This window comes from Apodemus sylvaticus, chromosome 17 (assembly GCF_947179515.1).
Source record: "Apodemus sylvaticus chromosome 17, mApoSyl1.1, whole genome shotgun sequence".
Taxonomy (NCBI): Eukaryota; Metazoa; Chordata; class Mammalia; order Rodentia; family Muridae; genus Apodemus; species Apodemus sylvaticus.
The window spans coordinates 3,561,169-3,585,707 of record NC_067488.1 but is presented as its reverse complement, the minus strand read 5'-3'; the positions used below and the strand labels follow the sequence as shown (position 1 = coordinate 3,585,707).

At 38.8% G+C, this 24,539-nt stretch overlaps 1 protein-coding gene across 5 annotated transcripts in view; it reads right to left on the bottom strand.

Moving 5' to 3' along the window:
* Positions 1 to 24,539, bottom strand: part of Vps13b (vacuolar protein sorting 13 homolog B) — a 564,131-nt gene that overhangs the window by 266,519 nt on the left and 273,073 nt on the right. For all 5 annotated transcript variants that reach the window (XM_052160919.1, XM_052160921.1, XM_052160920.1 and 2 more), the window contains exon 25: positions 20,608 to 20,811. In XM_052160919.1, the coding sequence (XP_052016879.1) occupies positions 20,608 to 20,811 (204 nt within the window). The remainder of the gene's footprint in view (positions 1 to 20,607; positions 20,812 to 24,539) is intronic.

Here is a 24,539-nt window from a genome sequence, read left to right as displayed (position 1 = left end):
TTCCAGAATGGTTGTACCAATTTGCAACCCTACCAGCAGTGGAGGAGTGTTCCTCTTTCTCCACATCTTTGCCAACACCGGCTGTCTCCTGAATTTTTAATCTTAGCCATTCTGACTGGTGTAAGGTGAAATCTCAGGGTTGTTTTGATTTGCATTTCCCTAATGACTAATGAAGTTGAACATTTTTTAAGATGTTTCTCCGCCATCCGAAGTTCTTCAGGTGAGAATTCTTTGTTTAACTCTGTACCCCATTTTTTAATAGGGTTGTTTGGTTTTCTGGAGTCTAACTTCTTGAATTCTTTATATATATTGGATATTAGCCCTCTATCTGACGTAGGATTGGTGAAGATCTTTTCCCAATTTGTTGGTTGCCGATTTGTCGTTCTGATGGTGTCCATGATAATCTACCTAAGTGACCCAAAAAACTCTACTAGAGAACTCCTATAGCTGATAAACAACTTCAGCAAAGTAGCAGGTTATAAAATCAACTCAAGCAAATCAGTGGCCTTCCTATACTCAAAGGATAAGCAGGCTGAGAAAGAAATTAGGGAAATGACCCCCTTCACAATAGCCACAAACAGTATAAAGTACCTTGGGGTGACTCTTACCAAACATGTGAAAGATCTTTATGACAAGAACTTCAAGACTCTGAAGAAGGAAATAGAAGAAGACCTCAAAAAATGGCAAAACCTCCCATGCTCATGGATCGGCAGGATCAATATAGTTAAAATGGCCATTTTGCCAAAAGCAATATACAGATTCAATGCAATACCCATCAAAATCCCAACTCAATTCCTCACAGAGTTAGAAAGAGCAATTATCAAATTCATCTGGAATAACAAAAAAGCCAGGATAGCTAAAACTTTTCTCAGCAACAAAAGAAATTCTGGGGGACTCAGTATCCCTGACCTCAAGCAATACTACAGAGCAATAGTGTTAAAAACTGCATGGTATTGGTACAGTGACAGGCAGGCGGATCAATGGAACAGGATTGAAGATCCAGAAATGAACCCACACACCTATGGCCACTTGATCCTCGACAAAGAGGCTGAAAACATCCAATGGAAAAAAGATAGCCTTTTCAACAAATGGTGCTGGTTCAACTGGAGGTCAGCATGCAGAAGAATGCGAACTGATCCATCCTTGTCTTCTTGTACTAAGCTCAAATCCAAATGGATCAAGGACCTCCACACAAAGCCAGACACTCTGAAGCTAATAGAAAAGAAACTGGGGAAGACCCTTGAGGGCATCGGTACAGGGAGAAAGTTTCTGAACAGAACACCAATAGCATATGCTCTAAGATCAAGAATTGACAAATGGGACCTCATAAAATTACAAAGTTTCTGTATGGAATTCATTGTTTCTAATGGCTGAATAGTACTCCATTGTGTAGATATACCACATTTTTTGCATCCACTCTTCTGTTGAGGGATACCTGGGTTCTTTCCAGCATCTGGCAATTATAAATAGGGCTGCTATGAACATAGTAGAGCATGTATCCTTATTACATGGTGGGGAATCCTCTGGGTATATGCCCAGGAGTGGTATAGCAGGATCTTCTGGAAGTGAGGTGCCCAGTTTTCGGAGGATGACTTTCTTTAAATAGAGATTTGAATTAGACATTTATAAACCCAAAGTTAAATTTCAAAGATGCTCCATTTAGATAACTGACATGAAAAAGAAAGGCTACCTCAGATTATTATGCCACAGTATATAAAATCACATGAATTTTTAAAATATCTACAGGTAAGAAGTGAAACACTAGAGGTATTTTCTGATATGATTATTTTAAGTAGAGAAAGCATTAAATAGAAAATAATTAATAGCTAACAAGGGCTAAACAATGATCGTCACTTATCTGAGTCATTAGTTTATTCCATGTACTCTGAAGAATAAAAAGCTAAATGCCATGAGTTGTATATTTTGAATAAAAGCATCTCATTGAATATAAGCTATCTAATGAATAAAATAAAACTTATTTTAGAAAATATTTAAAATAATTAGCAGCCTTAAAATAGTAGTGTAGTAAAAATGCTCACACTACACTTGTCATCAATAGGCCATTCGACAAGTTTGAATGATCACTGCCCAAGTTACAGGACCGCAGCCACTGAGAACCTGACAGTAGTCTTGCTATAATAGTCATTTACATTTTTAATATACTGATGTATATCCAACAACAGCTATGCACATTAAGAAACTATCTTTAAAGCAATAAAGCAACTTGATTCCTGGGTTAATAAATAATTCTAGTTAAATGTTGGGTGAACCTGGCTTCTAAACATTGGTGGGTCCACATTATCAGTTTCTGTTTTGAGAAGAACTGGTGTTTTAGGCATTTACTTGGCATCTTCATCTTTCTCTTGCTGCACTGTTAGGTTGTTAAGACAGAGTCGCCCTACCTCTCTGTGGCTTAAGCTAACTGGAAATCAGGATGCAGCCTGGACTTCTCTCCTTCCTCCTCAACCAGCAGAGTGGCATCATCATGGTGAGGCAGTGTGGTGTTAGCAATATCTGTTGACTTATCAAAACTGAGGTCCCCATGTAAAGACATACCTGTGTAAAGCAGCATGGTGATAAACTGAACTTCCCAGCTCAGCTCGTATTACATGTATTTACAGACACTGTCTACACAAAACATGATAAATTCTTCTAAGGGCAAAGGACTAACCCTTAAATACATGTGTTATTGTTTTAGAAGGCTGAACTAAAAAATCTGCAATATATGAAAGTAGCAAATGCAATGTCTCTGTGAGTTTAAGGATGAAATGTTATTCCACCTGAGCATTTTCAAAAGCAAAACTACACGTGTGCGACAGAGGGCTATGTTTTGTACTCATAGAGGACTTCGGAGGGGACAGCGGTGGTTTCAGTGCCTTAAGGCACTGTACAAAACAAAGACATCTGTGCTTTAGCCACTACAGGGAAATTTCATAATGCCCTCCCCCTGCCACTTGTTGTTGTGAACAATCAACACAAATTATTTTATCCTTCTGCCATGGAAAAAATTTAATTTTAAAGAATTGAAGATATCAGATCCAGGACTTCAGAAACAAAGGCAAGTAGATCTCTGTAAGTTACAGGCCAACCTGGTCTACCTAGTAAATTATAAATGACCTTGTCTATATAGTGAAATCTGTCTTTCAAAAAAAAAATCAGACAATACAAAAATATAAACTATGATTAAAATCATTACAAATAAAAAATTTAATTACAAACTCACATGTACAGCTTTAAGTATTTGTGAAAATTACAGTGAGATAATAAATGTGTACATATATCTCTAGGCTATGCAGTATAATAAAGGAGATTTAAATTAATCAATATGTGTTGATACTCTAAATTATTTCAACATACATATTGAGATTATATATTTAAAAGAGTATATTAGGACTTATTCTGTACTGGGCTTAAAATATATTGGGACACTGAAAAGCCCTTTTTTTCCTGGGGTAGAACCTTGACAGATCTGCTGCACTGAATACTCCATCTCCTGATACTTCCCAGAGAACCAGCCACTCAGGGCAGTTGGTAAGAACCCCCCACCCCTCCTACCTCTAGAGGCTCAGAGCTGCATCCTGGGGTCCAGCAGGACTCACTACCCAGCAACCACCAAAAGCTCTACCTTCCGAATAGCAGTCCCCTTTAGATCCTTCTCCTCTTCCCACCACCGAAAGCCCTTTCTGTTGGGGAAAAACCTTGCCAGGTCTGCTGCAGTGAAGATTCCATCTCCTGATACTTCCCAGAGAACTAAGCACTCAGGGCAGTTGAAATAACGGGAATCTCAGGAGTATGTATACATGGGCATACAGTACAGATAAGCCAAAATCAGAGACAGCAAGACTAGCTAACACCAGAAAAACCTAGATGGCAAAAGGCAAATACAAGATCATTACCAACAGAAACCAAGGCCAACATGGCACCATCAGAACCCAGTTCTCCCAAAAGAACAGATACTGGATAACCCAACACACCAGAAAAGCAAGAGCTGGATTTAAAATCACGTCTCATGACGCTGATTGAGGACTTCAAGGACATAAATAACTCACTTAAAGAAATACAAGAGAACATGGGTCAACAGGTAGAAGCCCTTAAAGAGGAAACATAAAAATCTCTTAGGGTTTTACTTGAGAATATGGGTGAATAGGTAGAAGCCCTTAAAGACGAAACACAAAAATCTCTTCAAGAATCACAGGAGAACATGGGTCAACAGGTAGAAACCCTTAAATAGGAAACAACAACAACAACAAAAAAATCACTTAAAGAAAAACAGGAGAACATGGGTAAACAGAAGTCCTGAAAGAGGAAACACAAAAATCCCTTAAAGAATTTCAGGAAAACAAATGAAGGAACTGAACAAAACTATCCAGGATCTAAAAATGGAAGTAGAAACAATAAAAAAAAATCACAAAGAGATTTTTCATCTCTGGAGATAGAAAACCTTGGAAAGAATTCAGGAGTCATAGATCAACAACAGAATACAAGAGATAAAAGAATGTCATGTGATGAAGATACCATAGAAAGCATTGACTCAACAGTCAAAGAAAATACAAAAAGCTTGCAACCCAAAACATCCAGGAAATCTGGAACACAATGAGAAGACCAAATCTATAGATTATAGGTATAGAAGAGAGCTAGGATTTACAACTTAAAGGGCAAGCAAGTATCTTCAACAAAATTACAGAAGAAAACTTCCCTAACCTAAAGAAAGAGATGCCCATGAATATACAAGAAGCTTACAGAACTTCAAACGGCAGGGACCAGAAGAGAAAGTCTTTCCAGCACATAATAATCAAAACACCAAATGCACTAAACAAAGAAAGAATATTAAAAGGAGTAAGGAACAAAGGTCAAGTAACATATAAAGGCAGACCTATCAGAATTGCACCAGACTTCTCACCAGAAACTATGAAGGCTAGAAGATCCTGGAAAAGTCTATCAAGATGAACTCTCAATTCTGAACATCTATGCTCCAAATGCAAGGACACCCAGATTGATAAAATAAACTTTATTAAAGCTCAAAGCACACATTACACCCCACACAATAATAGCGGGAGACTTCAACACCTCACTCTCAACAATGGACAAATCATGGAAACAGAAATTAAGCAGACACACAGTGAAACTAACTAAAGTTAGAGACCAAATGGATTTAATAGATATTTACAGAACATTACATCCTAAAGCAACTGACCACATACTCGGTAACAAAACAGCCCTCAACAGATACAGGAATATTGAAATAATTCCATGAACCCTATCATATCACCATGGCCTAAAACTGGACTTGAATTCAAACAAAAACAACAGAAAAAACACATACACATAGATGTTGAATAATGCTCTACTCAAGGATAGCTTGGTCAAGGAAGAAATAAAGAAATTAAAGACTGTTTAGAATTTAATGAAAATGAAGACACATCAGACAAAAACTTATGGGATATAATGAAAGCAGTGCTAAGAGGAAAACTCATAGCTCCAAGTGCCTCCAAAAAGAAATTGGAGAGAGCTTACACTAGTAGTTTTACAACAAACCTGAAAGCTCTCTTAAAAAAAAAAAGAAGCAAATACACATCAGAAAATAATCAAACTCAGGGCTGAAATCAACCAAATAGAAACAAAAAGAACCATATAAAGAATCAACAAAACTAGGAGCTGTTTCTTTGAGAAAATCTAGATAGATAGATAGATAGATAGATAGATAGATAGATAGATAGATAGACAGACTAACCAGAAGGCTCAGAGGCATCATCAAAATTAATAAAATCAGAAATGAAAAGGGAGACATAACAACAGAAACTGGAAATTCAAAATATCATCAGATCCTACTACAAGAGCTTATACTCAACAAAATTGGAAAATCTGGACAAAATGGACAATTTTCTAGATACATACTAGGTGCCAATGTTAAAAAAGAATCAGATAAACCATCTAAATAGTCCCATAAGTCCTGAGGAAATAGAAGCAGTTGTTAATAGACTCCCAACAAAAAAAAAGCCCAGGGTCAGATGGATTTAGTGGGGAATTCTATCAGATCTTCAAAGAAGAGCTAATACCAATATTCCTCAAACTATTCCACAAAATAGACACTCAAGAAACACTACTCAATTCATTCTATGAAGCCACAATAACGCTTATACCTAAACCGAACAAAGACCAAACAAAGAAAGAAAGCATCAGACCAATTTTCTCTCATGAACATTGATGCAAAAATTCTCAAAAAATTCTGGCCAACCAAATCCAAGAATGCATCAAAACAATAATCCACAACGATCAAGTAGGCTTCATCCCAGGGATGCAGGGATAGTTTGATATATGGAAATCCATCAATGTAATACACTACATAAACAAACTCAAAGAAAAAGACCACATGGCCATTTCATTAGATCCTGAAAAAGCTTTTGACAAAATTCAGCATCCCTTCATGATAAAAGTGTTGGGAGATCGGGAAACCAAGGCCCATACCTAAACATAGTAAAAGCAATAAATTGTAATCCAGTAGCCAACATCAAGTTAAGCGGAGAGAAACTTGAAGCAATCCCCCTAAAATCAGGGACTAGACAAGGCTGCCCACTCTCTCCCTATCTATTCAATATAGTACTCGAAGTCCTAGCCAGAGCAATTAGACAACAAAAGGAGGTCAAAGGTATACAAATTGGAAGGGAAGTTTGCAGATGATATGATCTTAATATTTAAGTGACCCCAAAACTTCCACCAGAGAACTCCTAAAGCTAATTAAAAACTTCAGCAAAGTGGCTGGATATAAAATTAACTCAAGCAAATCAGTAGCATTTCTCTACTCAAATGATAAACAGGCTGAGAAAGAAATTTGGGAAATGAAACCCTTCACAATAGTCACAAATATTACATAACTTGGTGTGACTCTAACGAAGCAAATGAAAGATCTGTAGGACAAAAACTTCCAAGACTCTGACAAAAGAAATTATAGAAGATCTCAGAATATCGAAAGATCTCCCATGCTCATGGATTGGCAGGATTAATATAGTAAAAATGGCCATCTTGCTAAAGGCAATCTACAGATTCAATGCAATCCCCTTCAAAATTCCAAATCAATTCTTCATAGAACGAGAAAGAGCAATCTGCAAATTCATTTGGAATAACAAAAAACCCAGGATAGCAAAACTATTCTCCAAAACAAAAGATCTACTGAGGGAATCACCATCCCTGATCTCAAGCTCTATTATAGAGCGATAGTGATAAAAACTGTATGGTATTGGTACAGAAACAGGCAGAAAGATCAATGGAATAGAACTAAAGACCCAGATATGAACCCGCACACCTATGGTCACTTGATATTTGACAAAGGAGCTAAAAACATCCAGTGGAAAAAAGACATCATTTTTAAGAAATGGTGCTGGATCAACTGCAGGTCAGCATGCAGAAAAATGCAAATCGACCCATTCTTATCTCCTTGTACAAAGCTCTCAAGTCCAAGTGGATCAAGGACCTCCACATAAAACCAGATACACTGAAGCTTATAGAGGAGAAAGTAGGGAAGAACCTTGAGGACATGGGCACAGGGGAAGATTTCCTGAACAGAACACCAATGGCTTATGCTTAAAGAACAAGAATCCACAAATGGGACCTCATAAAATTACAAAGTTTCTGTAAGGCAAAAGACACTGTCAATAAGACAAAATGGCAACCAACAGATTGGGAAAAGATCTTTACCAATCCTACATCTGATATGCTATGTTCATAGCAGTCCTATTTATAATTGCCAGATGCTGGAAAGAACCCAGGTATCCCTCAACAGAAGAGTGGATGCAAAAAATGTGGTATATATACACAATGGAGTACTATTCAGCCATTAGAAACAATGAATTCATGAAATTCTTAGGCAAATGGATGGAGCTAGAGAACATCATACTAAGTGAGGTAACCCAGACTCAAAAGGTGAATCATGGTATGCACTCACTAATAAGTGGACATTAACCTAGAAAACTGGAATACCCCAAACATCATCCATACATCAAATGAGGTACAAGAAGAAAGGAGGAGTGGCCCCTTGTTCTAGAAAGACTCAGTGAAGAAGTATAGGGCAAAACCAGAACGGGGAAGTGGTAAGGGGTAGGTGGGAGGACAGGGGGAGAAAAGGGGTCTTATGGGACTTTCGGGGAGTGGGGGGCTAGAAAAGGGGAAATCATTTGAAATGTAAATTAAAAAATATATCGAATAAAAAAAAAGACAAAAAAAACCATAATAACTGCAGGCATCCCATTAAAAAGAAAAGCAGAGCTGGGTGGTGGTGGCACATGCCTTTAATCCCAGCAGGCAGAGGCAGGCAGATTTCTGAGTTCGAGGACAGCCTGGCCTACACAGTGAGTTTCAGGACAGCCAGGGTTATACAGAGAAACCCTGTCTCGAAAAACCAAAAAGAATAAAAAAAATTAAAAGAAAAACAGAATTTTGCCAACATTCGAGAGGACAAAAACAAAGGCATATATTGTATTCAAGGGAATAAGAGAAGTGTAATTAAACTGACTACATAGAGGGTCAATGTTTTGGGTAGAATACCAAAACTGTCCCAGAGGGCAGATTATGATGCTAAAGCCTGGAGATTAAGCAATGTGATGCTGACCCTGCAGGAAAAGACCCACACTGTCCCCAAGGTCTTGTCCATAGGATTCACAAACCCAGAATTGTGGTGAAAAGTTGGCCTAGCTACTACCTTGTGAGTTGCTAACTTTAATTCACTCTGATTTCATTTCCTAGCACACAGAATGGAAGCATTAATCTGAAAACTCTCTCTGAGGATGGATCTCTTTCCACATGGCGGCTACTGATGACAGAAGATAGAAACATCTTTGCTCCTGTGATAATCTGCAAATGTCCCATCTCAAACGGAAGCTCATTCGCAGAGCTAAAACTATGGGTTTATAATAAAGGGAAGCAAACCACCAGACAGAGCTGAGCTCATTGTCTCCAGTCAGAGGAACCAAGCCATCTGCCTTAGAGAGAACAAACAAGCACAGCTCTGTGCTGCTCACTAGCAAAGTCAACACTCTGTAAGACCTTTCCTTTCCCCTTCAACATTTCTACTTCCTGCCTAAAGTCTGAAATGCATTCAATGTTTTGACCATATCTTCAGTCCAGTCCTACCTCATTTGGGTTAGAACTAAGCAAATCAGTTACCTTGGTTTTTTTTGGTCTTTTTTGTTATTTTGTCTTTTTTTTTTTTTTTTTAAACAGAGCTGAGGACCGAACCCAGGTAGGCAAGCGCTCTACCACTGAGCTAAATCCCCAACCCCAGAACTAAGCAAATCAAATGAATGACAATGTTACATGATAATGCGTTAGAGTGTTAGAATATCAGTACTGTAGTAACTAGGTTTAAAACTACTAGGATTCACTTTCTTCTCTTGTCTTCCTATCATCATCCAATCTTCTTACTGAATAAAGTACCGAGTGAAACTAAGAGGGTTAGAAATACCAGCAGGAAGAATTAACAACTTGAAAAACAGAAAAAGATAGATAGATAAATAAATAAATAAATAAATAAATAAATAAATAAATAAATAAATAAGATAGTACAAATACAAATCAATGAACAGGTAGGGTAGGAAGATGGGAAGTGATTAAAACACAGGAAACAAAATAAGTACCAGAAATAGAGAACAAGGATAATAGAGAATGCGGGAGTCATGTTGTCTCAATTGACATCTTCTGAGAATTACCAAGAACTAAAGGGAAATAGGACATAAGACACCATGAATTAGGGAGCAAGGCAGCATAAAGAAGCATCTACACATGGTGATGACTACTTACTGCAAAAGAAAATTTAATCAGTAGATTAAGAATTTATACATTTGAGAATCTGAGTAAGCATGCAAAAATTATAATTCCAGCCTTAACAGTTGCTATCCTTATGACCGTGGGGACATTACTTAGCCCCTACAGAAACAAATTCTTCACTTTGGAAGTAAAAATGGGGGGACCACCTGGGACAGACTACACAGGTGAATTGCACAGTATCCCTAAGACCCCATTGTGCATGCTCTTTGCTCCAGAGAGTATCCTGCTTCCCTGCGGAAACCTTCAGGGGCTTCAAAACTAACCAGCCCGGAATCCTGGCTGACCAATCCCATTCTATTCAGAACCGCCCACTATCCCAGTTGGTCCCTAGAATACACCCTACACAGGTGAGTTGCATGTGGTTGGCCCCCTGAGACCCATTGTCTAAATCTGTAGCGGCTCTTAGGTTCTAAGGTCCTCTAAAGGACTACCAAGAGCATCCCGCTTTCCTGTGGAAACCTTCAGGGGCTCCAAGAGCTTAGAACCCTGTTCCACCAATCCCATTTCAGTCAGATCAGCATGCCATTTCAGTTGGGTCCACTAGGGACAAAGCCTGCAGAGAAGGGTTGGCCTGAGACAAAGCCAGCAGACTCAAGTACAACAACCTCCATTTTCCGGTCCATGGCAACCCACACCTTCCTGAGCAATCCTGGTCATTGAGATCTTTGTCTAGCTAACATCAAGAAAATCCAGATGCCTAAAGCACAGTGTAAGAACACAAGCAACAAGACCCAGGGCAATATGACACCAGCAGAGCCCAGCTAACCTGCTACAATAAATCATGGATATCCAAAAGAAGAGGATCTCAAATCCAATCTTATAAAGATGACAGAAGCCTTTAAAGGACACGAATAAATCTCTTAAGGACACACAGGAGAATACATTCAAACAGGTAGAGGCATTAACATAGGGAAGAATAATATAAGGAAATATAGGAAAATATAATCAAACAGGTGAAGAATATGAATAAAGCTGTCCAAGACCTGTAAAGGGAAATAGAAGCAATAAAGAAAAAACAAGCTGAGACAATGCTGGAGATGGAAAAACTAAGAAAGATTTCAGGAACTATAGACATGCATCAGGAACTACAGACATGCTTATCACCAACAGAATACAGGAGATGGAGGTGAAAATCTCAGATGTAGAAATATGAGAGAAGAAATCAATATATCAGTTAAAGAAAATATAAAATCAAAAAAGTTCATGACACAAAAACATCTAGGAAAAATGGGACAGTTTGAGAAGACCAAACATAAAAACAATAGGAAGAGAGGAAGATTCCCAGTTCAAAGGCCCATAAAACATCTTCAACAAAACCATAGAAGAAAATTTTCATAACATAAAGAAACATACCTATGAAATTATAAGAAGCTTATAGAACATAAAACAGTTTGGACCAGAAAAGAAAATACTCATGTCACATAATAATGAAAACAATAAATAAACACTAAATATAAAGAAAGAATTTTAAAAGCAGCAAGGGAAAAGGCTAAGTAACATACAAAGGCAGACCTATCAGAACTACACATGATTTCTTATGTGAGATTCTAAAAGCTAGAAGGGCCTGGGCAGAGGTCTTGCAGACCCTAAGAGACCACAGATGTCAACCCAGACTACTATACCCAGCAAAACTTTCAGTTACCAAGAAACCAAGATATTCCATGATAAAACCAAATTAAAATAATACCTTTCTACTAGCCAATGCTCCAGGGGGAATTAGAAGGAAAATTCCAACCTACTGAGGCTAACTATACTCAAGAAAGCACAAGAATAATTTCATAGTATTAAAACCAATAGAAGAAACACACACACACACACACACACATACACACACACTCACCCATCTACCACCAACATCAAAATAACAGGTAGTAACAATCACTGGCCATTACTATCTCTCGACATCAATGGAGTCAACTCCCCAGTACAAAGGCGCAGGCTAACAGGACAGATGCAAAACAGAGCCCATCATTCTGCTGTACATGCGAAACACAGCTCAGCAACAAAGACAGCCATCTTAGGACAAAGGTTCAAAAAGGTTTCCAAGCAAATAGCCCCAAGAAACAAGCTGGAGCAGCCATTCTAATATCTAATAAATAGGCTTCCAACCGAAAGTAAACAAAAGAAAAAGGGAAGGACACTTCATACTTATCAAAGGAAAAAAATCTACCAAGAGGATATCACAATTCTGAACATCTATGTCCCAAATGAAAGTGCACCCACATTCATAAAAGAAAGATTGCTAAAGCTTAAATCACACATTGAACTTCCCACATTAATAGTGGGAGACTTTTTTCCATTGGATGTTTTCAGCCTCTTTGTCGAGGATCAAGTGGCCATAGGTGTGTGGGTTCATTTCTGGATCTTTAATCCTGTTCCATTGATCCTCCTGCCTGTCACTGTACCAATACCATGCAGTTTTTAACACTATTGCTCTGTAGTATTGCTTGAGGTCAGGGATACTGATTCCCCCAGATTTTCTTTTGTTGCTGAGAATAGTTTTAGCTATCCTGGGTTTTTTGTTGTTCCAGATGAATTTGATAATTGCTCTTTCTAACTCTGTGAAGAATTGAGTTGGGATTTTGATGGGTATTGCATTGAATCTGTATAGTGCTTTAGGCAAAATGGCCATTTTAACTATATTGATTCTACCGATCCATGAGCATGGGAGGTTTTCCCATTTTTTGAGGTCTTCTTCCATTTCCTTCTTCAGAGTCTTGAAGTTCTTGTCATACAGATCTTTCACATGTTTGGTAAGATTCACCCCAAGATACTTTATACTGTTTGTGGCTATTGTGAAGGGGGTCATTTCCCTAATTTCTTTCTCAGCCTGCTTATCCTTTGAGTATAGGAAGGCCACTGATTTGCTGGAGTTGATTTTATAACCTGCCACTTTGCTGAAGTTGTTTATCAGCTGTAGGAGCTCTCTAGTGGAGTTCTTTGGATCACGTAGGTAGACGATCATGTCGTCTGCAAATAATGATAGTTTGAATTCTTCCTTTCCAATTTGTATCGCTTTGACCTCCTTATGTTGTCAAATTGCCCGAGCTAGTACCTCAAGTACAATATTGAAAAGATAAGGAGAAAGGGGGCAGCCTTGTCTGGTCCCTGATTTCAGTGGGATTGCTTCAAGTTTCTCTCCATTTAGTTTGATGCTGGCTACCGGTTTGCTGTATATTGCTTTTACTATGTTTAGGTATGGGCCTTGAATTCCTGTTCTCTCCAAGACTTTAAGCATGAAGGGATGCTGAATTTTGTCAAATGCTTTTTCAGCATCCAATGAAATGACCATGTGGTTTTGTTCTTTGAGTTTGTTTATGTAGTGGATTGTATTGATGGATTTCCGTATATTGAACCAACCCTGCATTCCCGGGATAAAGCCTACTTGATCATGGTGGATGATCGTTTTCAACAAATGGTGCTGGTTCAACTGGAGGTCAGCATGCAGAAGAATGCGAATTGATCCATCCTTGTCTCCTTGTACTAAGCTCAGATCCAAATGGATCAAGGACCTCCACATAAAGCCAGACACTCTGAAGCTAATAGAAAAGAAACTGGGGAAGACCCTTGAGGACATCGGTACAGGGAGAAAGTTTCTGAACAGAACACCAATAGCGTATGCTCTAAGAGCAAGAATTGACAAATGGGACCTCATAAAATTACAAAGTTTCTGTAAGGCAAAGGACACCATCAAGAGGACAAATCGGCAACCAACAAATTGGGAAAAGATCTTCACCAATCCTACATCAGATAGAGGGCTAATATCCAATATATATAAAGAACTCAAGAAGTTAGACTCCAGAAAACCAAACAACCCTATTAAAAAATGGGGTACAGAGTTATACAAAGAATTCTCACCTGAAGAACTTCGGATGGCGGAGAAGCATCTTAAAAAATGCTCAACTTCATTAGTCATTAGGGAAATGCAAACCAAAACAACCCTAAGATTTCATCTTACACCAGTCAGAATGGCTAAGATTAAAAATTCAGGAGACAGCAGGTGTTGGAGAGGGTGTGGAGAAAGAGGAACACTCCTCCACTGCTGGTGGGGTTGCAAATTGGTACAACCACTCTGGAAAGCAGTCTGGCGGTTCCTCCGAAAACTGGGCACCTCACTTCCAGAAGATCCTGCTATACCACTCCTGGGCATATACCCAGAAGACTCCCCACCATGTAATAAGGATACATGTTCTACTATGTTCATAGCAGCCCTATTTATAATTGCCAGATGCTGGAAAGAACCCAGGTATCCCTCAACAGAAGAGTGGATGCAAAAAATGTGGTATATATACACAATGGAGTACTATTCAGCCATTAGAAACAATGAATTCATGAAATTCTTAGGCAAATGGATGGAGCTAGAGAATATCATACTAAGTGAGGTAACCCAGACTCAAAAGGTGAATCATGGTATGCACTCACTATTAAGTGGATATTAACCTAGAAAACTGGAATACCCAAAACATAATCCACACATCAAATGAGGTACAAGAAGAAAGGAGGAGTGGCCCCTGGTTCTGGAAAGACTCAGTGAAACAGTACTCAGCAAAACCAGAACGGGGAAGTGGGAAGGGGTGGGTGGGAGGACAGGGGAAGAGAAGGGGGCTTATGGGACTTTCGGGGAGTGGGGGGGCTAGAAAAGGGGAAGTCATTTGAAATGTAAATAAATTATATTGAATAAAAAAAAAAGAAAAAAAAGAAAAAAAGAAAAAAAAAAAAAAAAAAAAAAAGCACTGACTGCTCTTCCAGAGGTCCTGAGTTCAATTATCAGCAACCACATGGTGGCTCACAACCATCTGTAATGGGATCTGATGCCCTTTTCCAGTGTGTCTGAAGATAGATACAGTGTACTCACATACATAAAATAAATAAATAAATAAATCTTTAAAAAATAATAAACTGTCCTTTAGTATCTTTGACATGAAAGCTATTTTTATGTGGACATATTGGAAACAAAACTATGTTCACTTTAATTGAATAAAAATTTAAATAAAACAAATACTTGTTAGATTTGACTGCTCAAGAAAAAAAAATAGTGGGAGACTTAAAAACCCACTCTCATCAATGGACAGGTCATCGAGAAGGAAGCTAAACAGAGAAATGACAAAATTAACAAAGGTTATGATTCAAATGGACCTAACAGATATCCATAGAACATTTGACCCCAACACAGAACCACCTTATAGAACCTTCTCCCAAACTGACCATATAATTGTGTATCTGTTGAGGCTTGCTTTGTAACCAAACACTGAAATGACCCCATGCATCGTATCAGATCACCATAGATTAAAGTTGGACTTCAACAAAATCAGAAACAACAGCAAGCCTATATATTCATGGAAACTAAACAACTCTCTAGTCAATGATCTCTGGGACAGGAAAAACATAATGAAAGATTTTCTAGAATTCAATGAAAATGAAAGCACAACACACCCAAACTTACGGAACACAGGGGAAGCAGTGCTAAGAGGAATGCTCATCGTGTTATGTAACCTCACAAATAAAGTGGCGTTCTCATACTAATGAGTTAAAAGTACATCTGAAGGCACTCGGGGGAAAAAAAGGAACAAATGCACTCAGGAGGAATAGACAGCTGGAAATAAACTCAAGGCTGTAATCAATCAATTAAAAACAAAGAACAATACACGAATCATTCTTTGAGAAAACCAACAAGATAAACAAACCCTTAGCCAAACTAATTAAAAGATGGAGAGACAGTACCCAGATTAACAAAATCAGAAATGAAAAGGAAGACATAGCAACAGAAATTGAGGAAATTCAAAGAATCATTAGGTCTTACTTCAAAAGCCTGTAATCCATAAAATTGGAAAATCTGAATGAAATGGATAATTTTCTAGATAGATAAAAATTACTAAAGCTAAAACAAGATCAGGTAAACTATCTGAATAGTCCTATATCCCCTAAGAAAAGTGAAATAGTCATTAAAAGTCTCCCAACCAAAAAACAAAAACAAAAAGAAGCCCTAGATCAGAAGATGGTTTTAGTGCAGAATTCTACCAGACTTTCAAAGAATAGCTAATACCAACACTCCTCAATCTAATCCACAAAACAGAAACAAAAGGAACATTGCCAAAGTCATTCTATGAGGCCACAGTCACCCTGATACCTAGACCACATAAAGATTCAATAAAGAAAGAGAATTTCAGACCAATTTCCCTTATTAACATTGATGCAAAAATACTCCAAAAACGGAATCCAAGAACACCCAGAAAGAGGTTACCCCTTGAGAAGGAAAAGGTGGAATAGAGGGAAGGCTTGTATGAGGGGTACTAGGAAGAGAAGAAGTCCTGATATGGGGTTATAAAGTGAATAAATTAAACAAAAGAAAGTAGAAGTTGTATCACCTACCTGAAGTTTTTATTGTTTTGAGGAGGAAATAATTCCTCTAAAGTCATTATTCTAATGAGTACTACCAATGAAGAGCTACTGTGAATCTTTCTGACAAAAAGTGACATTTGCATTGAAAACAGGACAAGTCTATATTCCCAACTCTTGCAAAGACAACAGCAATACTAGGATTTATCCAGAAGTGAGCAGTCAGTCAGTGTCAATCTGTGATATATACCTGTGACTTACTGAGCAATTCTTTTAAACTATCATGGTTTAAAACTATCACTTTAATTTAGCTTTTAATTTTCCCCTGAGACTTTGTCTGAGGAACATTCTGGATTCTAATTACATGGTGCCACAGCAGCTCTACAATATTGTCTGTTATACTAGTTTGTCAATAACAAGGAAGGGTGGTGCACTTCTTTAGTCTCAGCACTCTGGAGGCAGAGGCAGGTGAATCTGTGAGTTTGAAGCCAGCCTAGTCTATGTAGGGAATTTCAAGCCAACCAGGGATTATAATGAGACCTAGTATCAAAACTAACAAACACACAAAAATAAAATATAATTTTCCTTACCTATGTGTTGGGAAATAATAAAATATTAAGAAAATTATATTAAGAATGTTATTAAAGTAAAGTAACAGAGTTTGCTGACTAGTATGCTAACAGAGCTTGTGATCTGTCTGGACAAAAAGACAGCACCCCCCTCCCTCAGCCTCTGGTGTGTTAGAAAGGATGGGGCACTGAGTGAGTTGGAGTTTTATTGCCACTTCACACAGTAAAGATCATCATGTAGATGCACATCATCCACAACACCATGACAAAGGTCACATGTCTATAATCGAAACCTATGCTGATGCTTACATGCAATATTGCTAATATGAAGGCCTCCTGTAATGAGAAGACAATTTCAGTACAAGGATGACTCAAGGGAAGCAGAGGGCTGCAGTGCTGCCCAGCAAGACCTGTTCAATGAAGCACTGGAGCAGACTCCATGTGTGTAATAGTTTCCTGTGATACAGAGTCTCTGTATTCCTATGCTTTCCAACGAGAAAACAACTTTTACGTGCATTACATTAGGCAGGTGTACATTTGAACAGACAGGAAATCTAGGAAAAATCAAGATCTTGTTATACTGGAACTCAGAGGACCCCCAAAGTGAGCTAACCATATGACTCCAAGGTGGAAGGAGACAAAATTGGAAAGATCATAAAGCAAATTTCTAGAAACACTATAAACAAAAGGAAACAGGAAATAAAAGTTTGGCTTAAAGGTTGAATTTTTGCTGAACTAATGAGGCATAGGGTGAGCTATAGGTGACACACTGTTACATACTGAGAAAACATTCACCAAATCTTTATGTTGTCCTTTACTACTGAATTATTAAGGAGATACATTTAAATGCAGGCGTATTCTCAGTTTACTGTGATCCTCACAAAAATTTTATTGAAAGGAAACAAAACCATTAAGGCATGTGAAACATGAACATATAAGCTGCAGAGAAAGTTCTAGCTGCAGTACCCAATGCTCATATCAAACCATCTCAACAGCGTCCCGTTTTTCCTTCACGGAGATAAACCAGCCGAATCATCTGAAGGAACCTCTGAAGGAACAGGCTTCCCAAGAGCTAGGGTCCAATGGCTATCTCGATAGTCAGTGGTTTCTCCTTCTGACCACACTATCTATATTAAAGTGCACATACTGTGCAAGTGACTGCCACTTCTAGGTTGTTCAAGCCTGACCCTGTATTGTTTCAAATAAGCTCTTTACATAGTCTCTCTTGATAATTCATTCTTGAATGTTTTACATTAATGTTCATTTTTAGTTTTTTCTCAAACCAAAATAATTAATCAAACTACTTCAAATTATCTTTATATAAAAATTAAAGAAAAATGAATGCTTTAACTTCAAATGAACTGAAGTACAGCCCAAGTCTGACCAAATTTTCCTATTGCTTCTTTGCTGAAACTAGAGATTGAACAAAGAACTTATGGAAACTAGAAAAGTGGTCTACCACTCAGCTATATCTGCAACTGAGTAAAACCCTCTCATCCTTGATTAATCTAACTTCCTTCAAAATTTCATTTTGTCTTTGACAAATGAAGACCATTCTTCTAGTCTGTTATGTTGTTAACTCTACTAAAATAAAATCATACCCAACTCTCATTTATTAAAATCTCATCAATTTATTAAAAATATTCAAATACTACTTTATCACAAAATATCAATAAATTTCCCAGGAGAAGTCCTATAATGATTTACGTACAAATGCCAGTACTATTTATTTCTATTGCAGATTACATTTAGGTCACGATATCTTTTACACTGGTTACACACTGCATGATTCTAGCACATGTCATTTGTGCTATGAATTAGATAAATGGTAATTCCCAAAAGGTATGAGTACTTCCAGAGTAGGAAGTCCGAAGGCTGACATTCTTGTGAACACATGACTAGCAAACAACTGTTTGATGAATATTCCTTTATCTCTTACTAAAACAGATGTCTCTCAATTTAACTGCCTATATCAACTGCCTTGTAGCAGTCTTTGTCTAGCAACTTACTACTTCAAACTTCAATTATTCTATTTCACAGACTGTATAACTTACAGGTTGTATATCTTACAGTAATATTTTATAGGTATGCTATTAAAATGAGTATTCAGAGCTGGGAAGTGATGATGCACACCTTTGATCCCTGAATTTGGAGGCAAAGGCAGGTGGATCTCTGAGTTGAAGCCAGACTGGTCTACAGAGAGAATTCCAGGACAGGCAAGATTACATAGAGAATCTCTGTCTTCAAAATCAAAAGGAGAAGAGTAGAGGAGGAGAAGAAAGGAAGACAGAAGAGAGGAGAAGAGAGGAGAGAGAAGAAAAGAAGAGAGAAGAGGAAGAAAAAGAAAACAGTATTCTGTAATTAAATGTAAAAACTCCTACAGCTACAATGAATCATAGTTTACTGTAACGCTTTTGAAAGCAACATCACTGAGGCTTTCTACATAAGAACTTACTGCTCCTACTCTAACAGACATGGTAATCTATTTAATGTTTCTTCATTTGGAAAAGGGAGAAACAAGGAAAATTCCCATCACTTCTTTAGGCTTTAGGAGAGAGAAGCTGATTGTGGGTCAATAAATAGATTTTTTCCAACTGTTTTAAAGGTTTAGATCAGGTTAGGTCAGCCATTCCAGTTTGCTTGCTTTTATTGATTTGTAAAATTACAAAAACAGAGTAGCATTCTCCTCATTTAAGTCCCTTTCTTTATTTTGCCAAGTGTTTTGAATCTAGAGGAAACTGCCTTATCTCTGCAGAAACAAAGCCACAGAATCTACCACCAGCTACTGCAGAAAGGTGGTTCTCCCCAGAGAGGCTTGGAGGGGGGAAGAGGGGAGGGGAAGGAGGGGAAGAGGGAGGAGTAACAGGAGGTGGTAGAAATGAAAGAGAGTATTTCGGGTTAGCTCAGCTTCATTACTGATATTTCAAGGTTAGGAATCAGAAATTCAACAGGTTCTTTGGTGAATACAACAGCCCTGCAACACAATGAAAACTGTATCACAGAATAATCACATAGTCCTAGAAATGCAACAATCAACTTAAAGACCCAATTATGCTTTGTTCAAAACTGTATCTGAAGTTGTCCCTGCTCCAGAAAGTCCTGCTTCAATAGCACTACCACTTGTGGCATTTAATACAGAGCTACAGAACCCTATCTGTAGCCTTTGCATAGGAATCCCAGGTAAGTGTCTTGGTAATTACTACTTGGCTATCAATTCTACAACAGTTGTGCTATAGCATTCACACAGTATTTATTACTGGATCTTACTTATCTTTCTTTCTATCACACATACATATCATCTGTTTTCATCTCTTACATAGTATATTTTACTTCACTTCAGGATAATAAATGGGCCACTACAAAGTATTATTTATTATACAGAAGGAGTAGTGGCATTCTGTCTTCCCTTACAGTGCTAAAAGCTGAATTGATGGCCAAGGGAAAGGAAAACACTGAGGACAACAGGGCTCAGAACTACTGAGTTGAAGGCCAGTCTGGTCTACAAGCGTGAGTTCCAGGACAGCCAGAGCTAAAAAAACTAAGAAAAGAAAAAGAAGACAATAGTTAACACCTTGACTTATAAGCAGCCCCTAAGCACAGAGAGAGCAAACCTCTTTGTTACTCAGTTTCTAAGTTTCTATGTTCCCAAACAGTACCCTTACTGCACCTCAGACTATGCAGTCCTGGACTACTTTACAGCCTGCTCAAAGTGGTAAGACTCCTTGGCATTCAAAGGAACATCATGCAGATCCGGGCAGGACAGAGCACAGCAGAGCTCCTCAATCTGTCAGCTTCCATGGTGGTAAAGTCACTTTCACTTTCAAAAGAGACAGAATTTCATTGTATTTTATCTCTCAAAGGATAACAGATTTTCAGAACCACTTACCTCAGTGGTAGTTCCTATGTCAGCAGATGGGCTGCATGTGCTGGTGTCTGGTGGAGCTGTGCCTATGCTGCTCCTAACTGGAGAACCAGGGACAGGCCCTGCCATTGTCTCTGCGTAGACTGAAGATGGACTAAGATTGCCTCTCTTCTGAATCTTATTCCAGACTTTACTCATGGTATCAGCCAATTCATAAATGAGCTGGACCTGAGTGTAAGGGAGAGCAGGGAGAAGAATCACATTTTCAAATTCTATGTTCAACCTACTAGAATGCTAGATATAAGAAAACTGACAAGTTCAAAATGTGAGAGTCTACAAAATAACTAACAATCAAGTAACAGCCGAAACCCACCATGGAGTAGGACTGGTTTACACCAGCCTCAAACTTACACTATGCTATTTTAAGATCAGCGAGAATTTCTGCAGCTGGATGCACTCTAACCAACAGTGCTCACTACTGAGAACTAGATTCCTTTTAGAATGATAATGAACAAATACAAGGCCTCTTACACAGAGAACTGGTGAAAGCAGAAGGCAAACACACACCCTGGAAGTATGGGTGCTTTATGCACTATGGATTTTAAGATAATTTCCATAGCTAAGTCTTTTTTATGTTTCTGAGATAAAAATGACATGGGATTTCTTTTGAGGCAAGTGAAAATGGTGATATAACAGAGAGTAGGAAAAGAAAAACATTACCTTATGAGACTTCTAGAGATAGAAAACATCTCTAACCTTCTTCCCCTGGGATATGTCATTCCAATAGTCATAGAAAAACTGTTTAACTTGCAAATTGCTTGACTAAATTCTAAGATATTTATACAAGATTTCATAAATAAGCATTAATCATGGAGTTTGTAGAAGAACATACTAGCATATACTGTATAAAACAAGCCCAGGGGGAAGGCAAACATAATATATAAGCAAACCCACAGCTGGATACCATACTCTGATTGCAATTTTAAAAAAGTGAAATTCTTCTATTTATAAAGAGTGCCCAAGGACACATCCAGATGATAAGCTGGCTTCTCACTTGTGCAAAACAGATGCACAGAGACACCGCTGTCACTCAGATTCACAGAGATACCGCTGTCATTCAGATGCAGACACTGCTGTCACTCAGATACACAGAGACACCGCCGTCACTCAGATACACAGACACCACTGTCACTCAGATGCACAGAGACACCGCTGTCACTCAGATGCAGAGACACTGCTGTCACTCAGATGCATAGAGACACTGCTGTCACTCAGATGCACAGAGACACTGCTATCACTCAGATGCACAGAGACACTGCTGTCACTCAGATGCATAGAGACACTGCTGTCACTCAGATGCACAGAGACACTGCTATCACTCAGATGCACAGAGACACTGCTGTCACTCAGATGCATAGAGACACTGCTATCACTCAGATGCACAGAGACACCGCTGTCACTCAGATGCATAGAGACACTGCTGTCACTCAGATGCATAGAGACACTGCTGTCACTCAGATGCATAGAGACACTGCTATCACTCAGATGCACAGAGACACCGCTGTCACTCAGATGCACAGAGGCACCGCTGTCACTCACATGCATAGAGACACTGCTGTCACTCACATGCATAGAGACACTGCTGTCACTCAGATGCACAGACACCGCTGTCACTCAGATGCACAGAGACACCACTGTCACTCAGATGCACAGAGACACCGCTGTCACTCAGATGCACAGACACCGCTGTCACTCAGATGCACAGAGACACTGCTGTCACTCAGATGCAGAGACACTGCTGTCACTCAGATGCACAGAGACACCGCTGTCACTCAGATGCACAGAGACACTGCTGTCACTCAGATGCAGAGACACTGCTGTCATTCAGATGCATAGAGACACCACTGTCACTCAGATGCACAAACACCGCTGTCACTCAAATGCACAGAGACACCGCTGTCACTCAGATACACAGAGACACCGCTGTCACTCAGATACACAGAGACATCGCTGTCACTCAGATGCAGAGACACTGCTGTCACTCAGATGCACAGAGACACCGCTGTCACTCAGATGCAGAGACACTGCTGTCACTCAGATGCAGAGACACTGCTGTCACTCAGAGGCACAGAGACACTGCTGTCACTCAGATGCAGAGACACTGCTGTCACTCAGATGCAGAGACACCGCTGTCACTCAGATGCAGAGACACCGCTGTCACTCAGATGCAGAGACACTGCTGTCACTCAGATGCACAGAGACACTGCTGTCACTCAGATGCAGAGACACCGCTGTCACTCAGATGCAGAGACACTGCTGTCACTCAGAGGCACAGAGACACTGCTGTCACTCAGATGCAGAGACACCGCTGTCACTCAGATGCAGAGACACTGCTGTCACTCAGAGGCACAGAGACACTGCTGTCACTCAGATGCAGAGACACTGCTGTCACTCAGATGCAGAGACACTGCTGTCACTCAGATGCACAGAGACACCGCTGTCACTCAGATGCAGAGACACTGCTGTCACTCAGATGCACAGAGACACTGCTGTCACTCAGATGCAGAGACACCGCTGTCACTCAGATGCACAGACACTGCTGTCACTCAGATGCACAGACACTGCTGTCACTCAGATGCAGAGACACTGCTGTCACTCAGATGCACAGAGACACCGCTGTCACTCAGATGCAGAGACACTGCTGTCACTCAGATGCAGAGACACCGCTGTCACTCAGATGCAGAGACACCGCTGTCACTCAGATGCAGAGACACTGCTGTCATTCAGATGCACAGAGACACTGCTGTCACTCAGATGCAGAGACATTGCTGTCAATGCTTCCTTGATGTAAATTCTACATGCTCTAGTTTTCTACTGCTTTTTGTGTACTGAAGCCTCAAATCTTGAGTCATGGATATGTGCAGTTTTAAAATGATCTAATGACTACAGATTCCCCCCCCCCACAAAGAAAAGCTATAGAAAAATCATTCAAGCCATTTTTTATTTCATAATCAAGATTTTTTCTCTTAAAAGTAGGTGTTGGAACCTAAACCTTTATGAATGGTTGTCTTTTTCCTAAATAAAAGAGCTGTCTAATAAGGAGAGCATTAGTCAAAGGAAGTAAGTTCTGCTCCTAAGAGTTTAGGGTTATTTACTTCAGAGGCACATTACTGTTCTTATTGTCACTACTTCCGATTCCTCCCACTATTTTTCTTAAAAAGACATGACAGCACATGTGTCTAATGTGGCAGGCAATGGTGCCCACCTCAACTGTAATGCTATTTTCAAAAGACACATCGCTTCTCCTCCCAAATAAAGCATGTGGAGGATGAACAGTCAGGTTTAAATTGGAGCTGAGCTGAAACACGGAGGGTTAAAAATCATAAAATTAAAATGTGTATAACTAAAAAGTACAACTATTCTAAATATCTCATAGAGTAACAGAAACTTGCATTTTCTACTGGTAAGAACAGAAGATTTAAAACCAGTTTGGTAGTTTTGAAGGTATATATATCTACAACCTTATGCAGCCAATTCAAGTAGTTTCTGTAAAAAAAAAAAAAATGCTGCTGTCTGTAGAGACATAAACAGAAATACTTAGAGCATCATCTGTAATGCTGGAAAAGTCCCAAATGTTTAACAACAAACACTGAACAAATGAAGCTCAATCAGATAGCTAAATGTTACTTAGTAATAACAAGAGGACACATGTAAAATATGAACTAATCTAAAAATGACTGTGTAGAATGAAGGAAACTAGACAAAAATCACAACTGTAGGATTCTATCTAAAAAATGGGGTTTCAAAGGACTGCAATGTTTAGGACAGTTTCTATGGTGATTTAATGAGTATATATATCCCAAACTTTTTCAAACTAGTACTCAACATTGACGATGTGGAAAATATATAATAGTATACTTAAGGATAAAAATGTAAATTTTATGATAATTAATGAT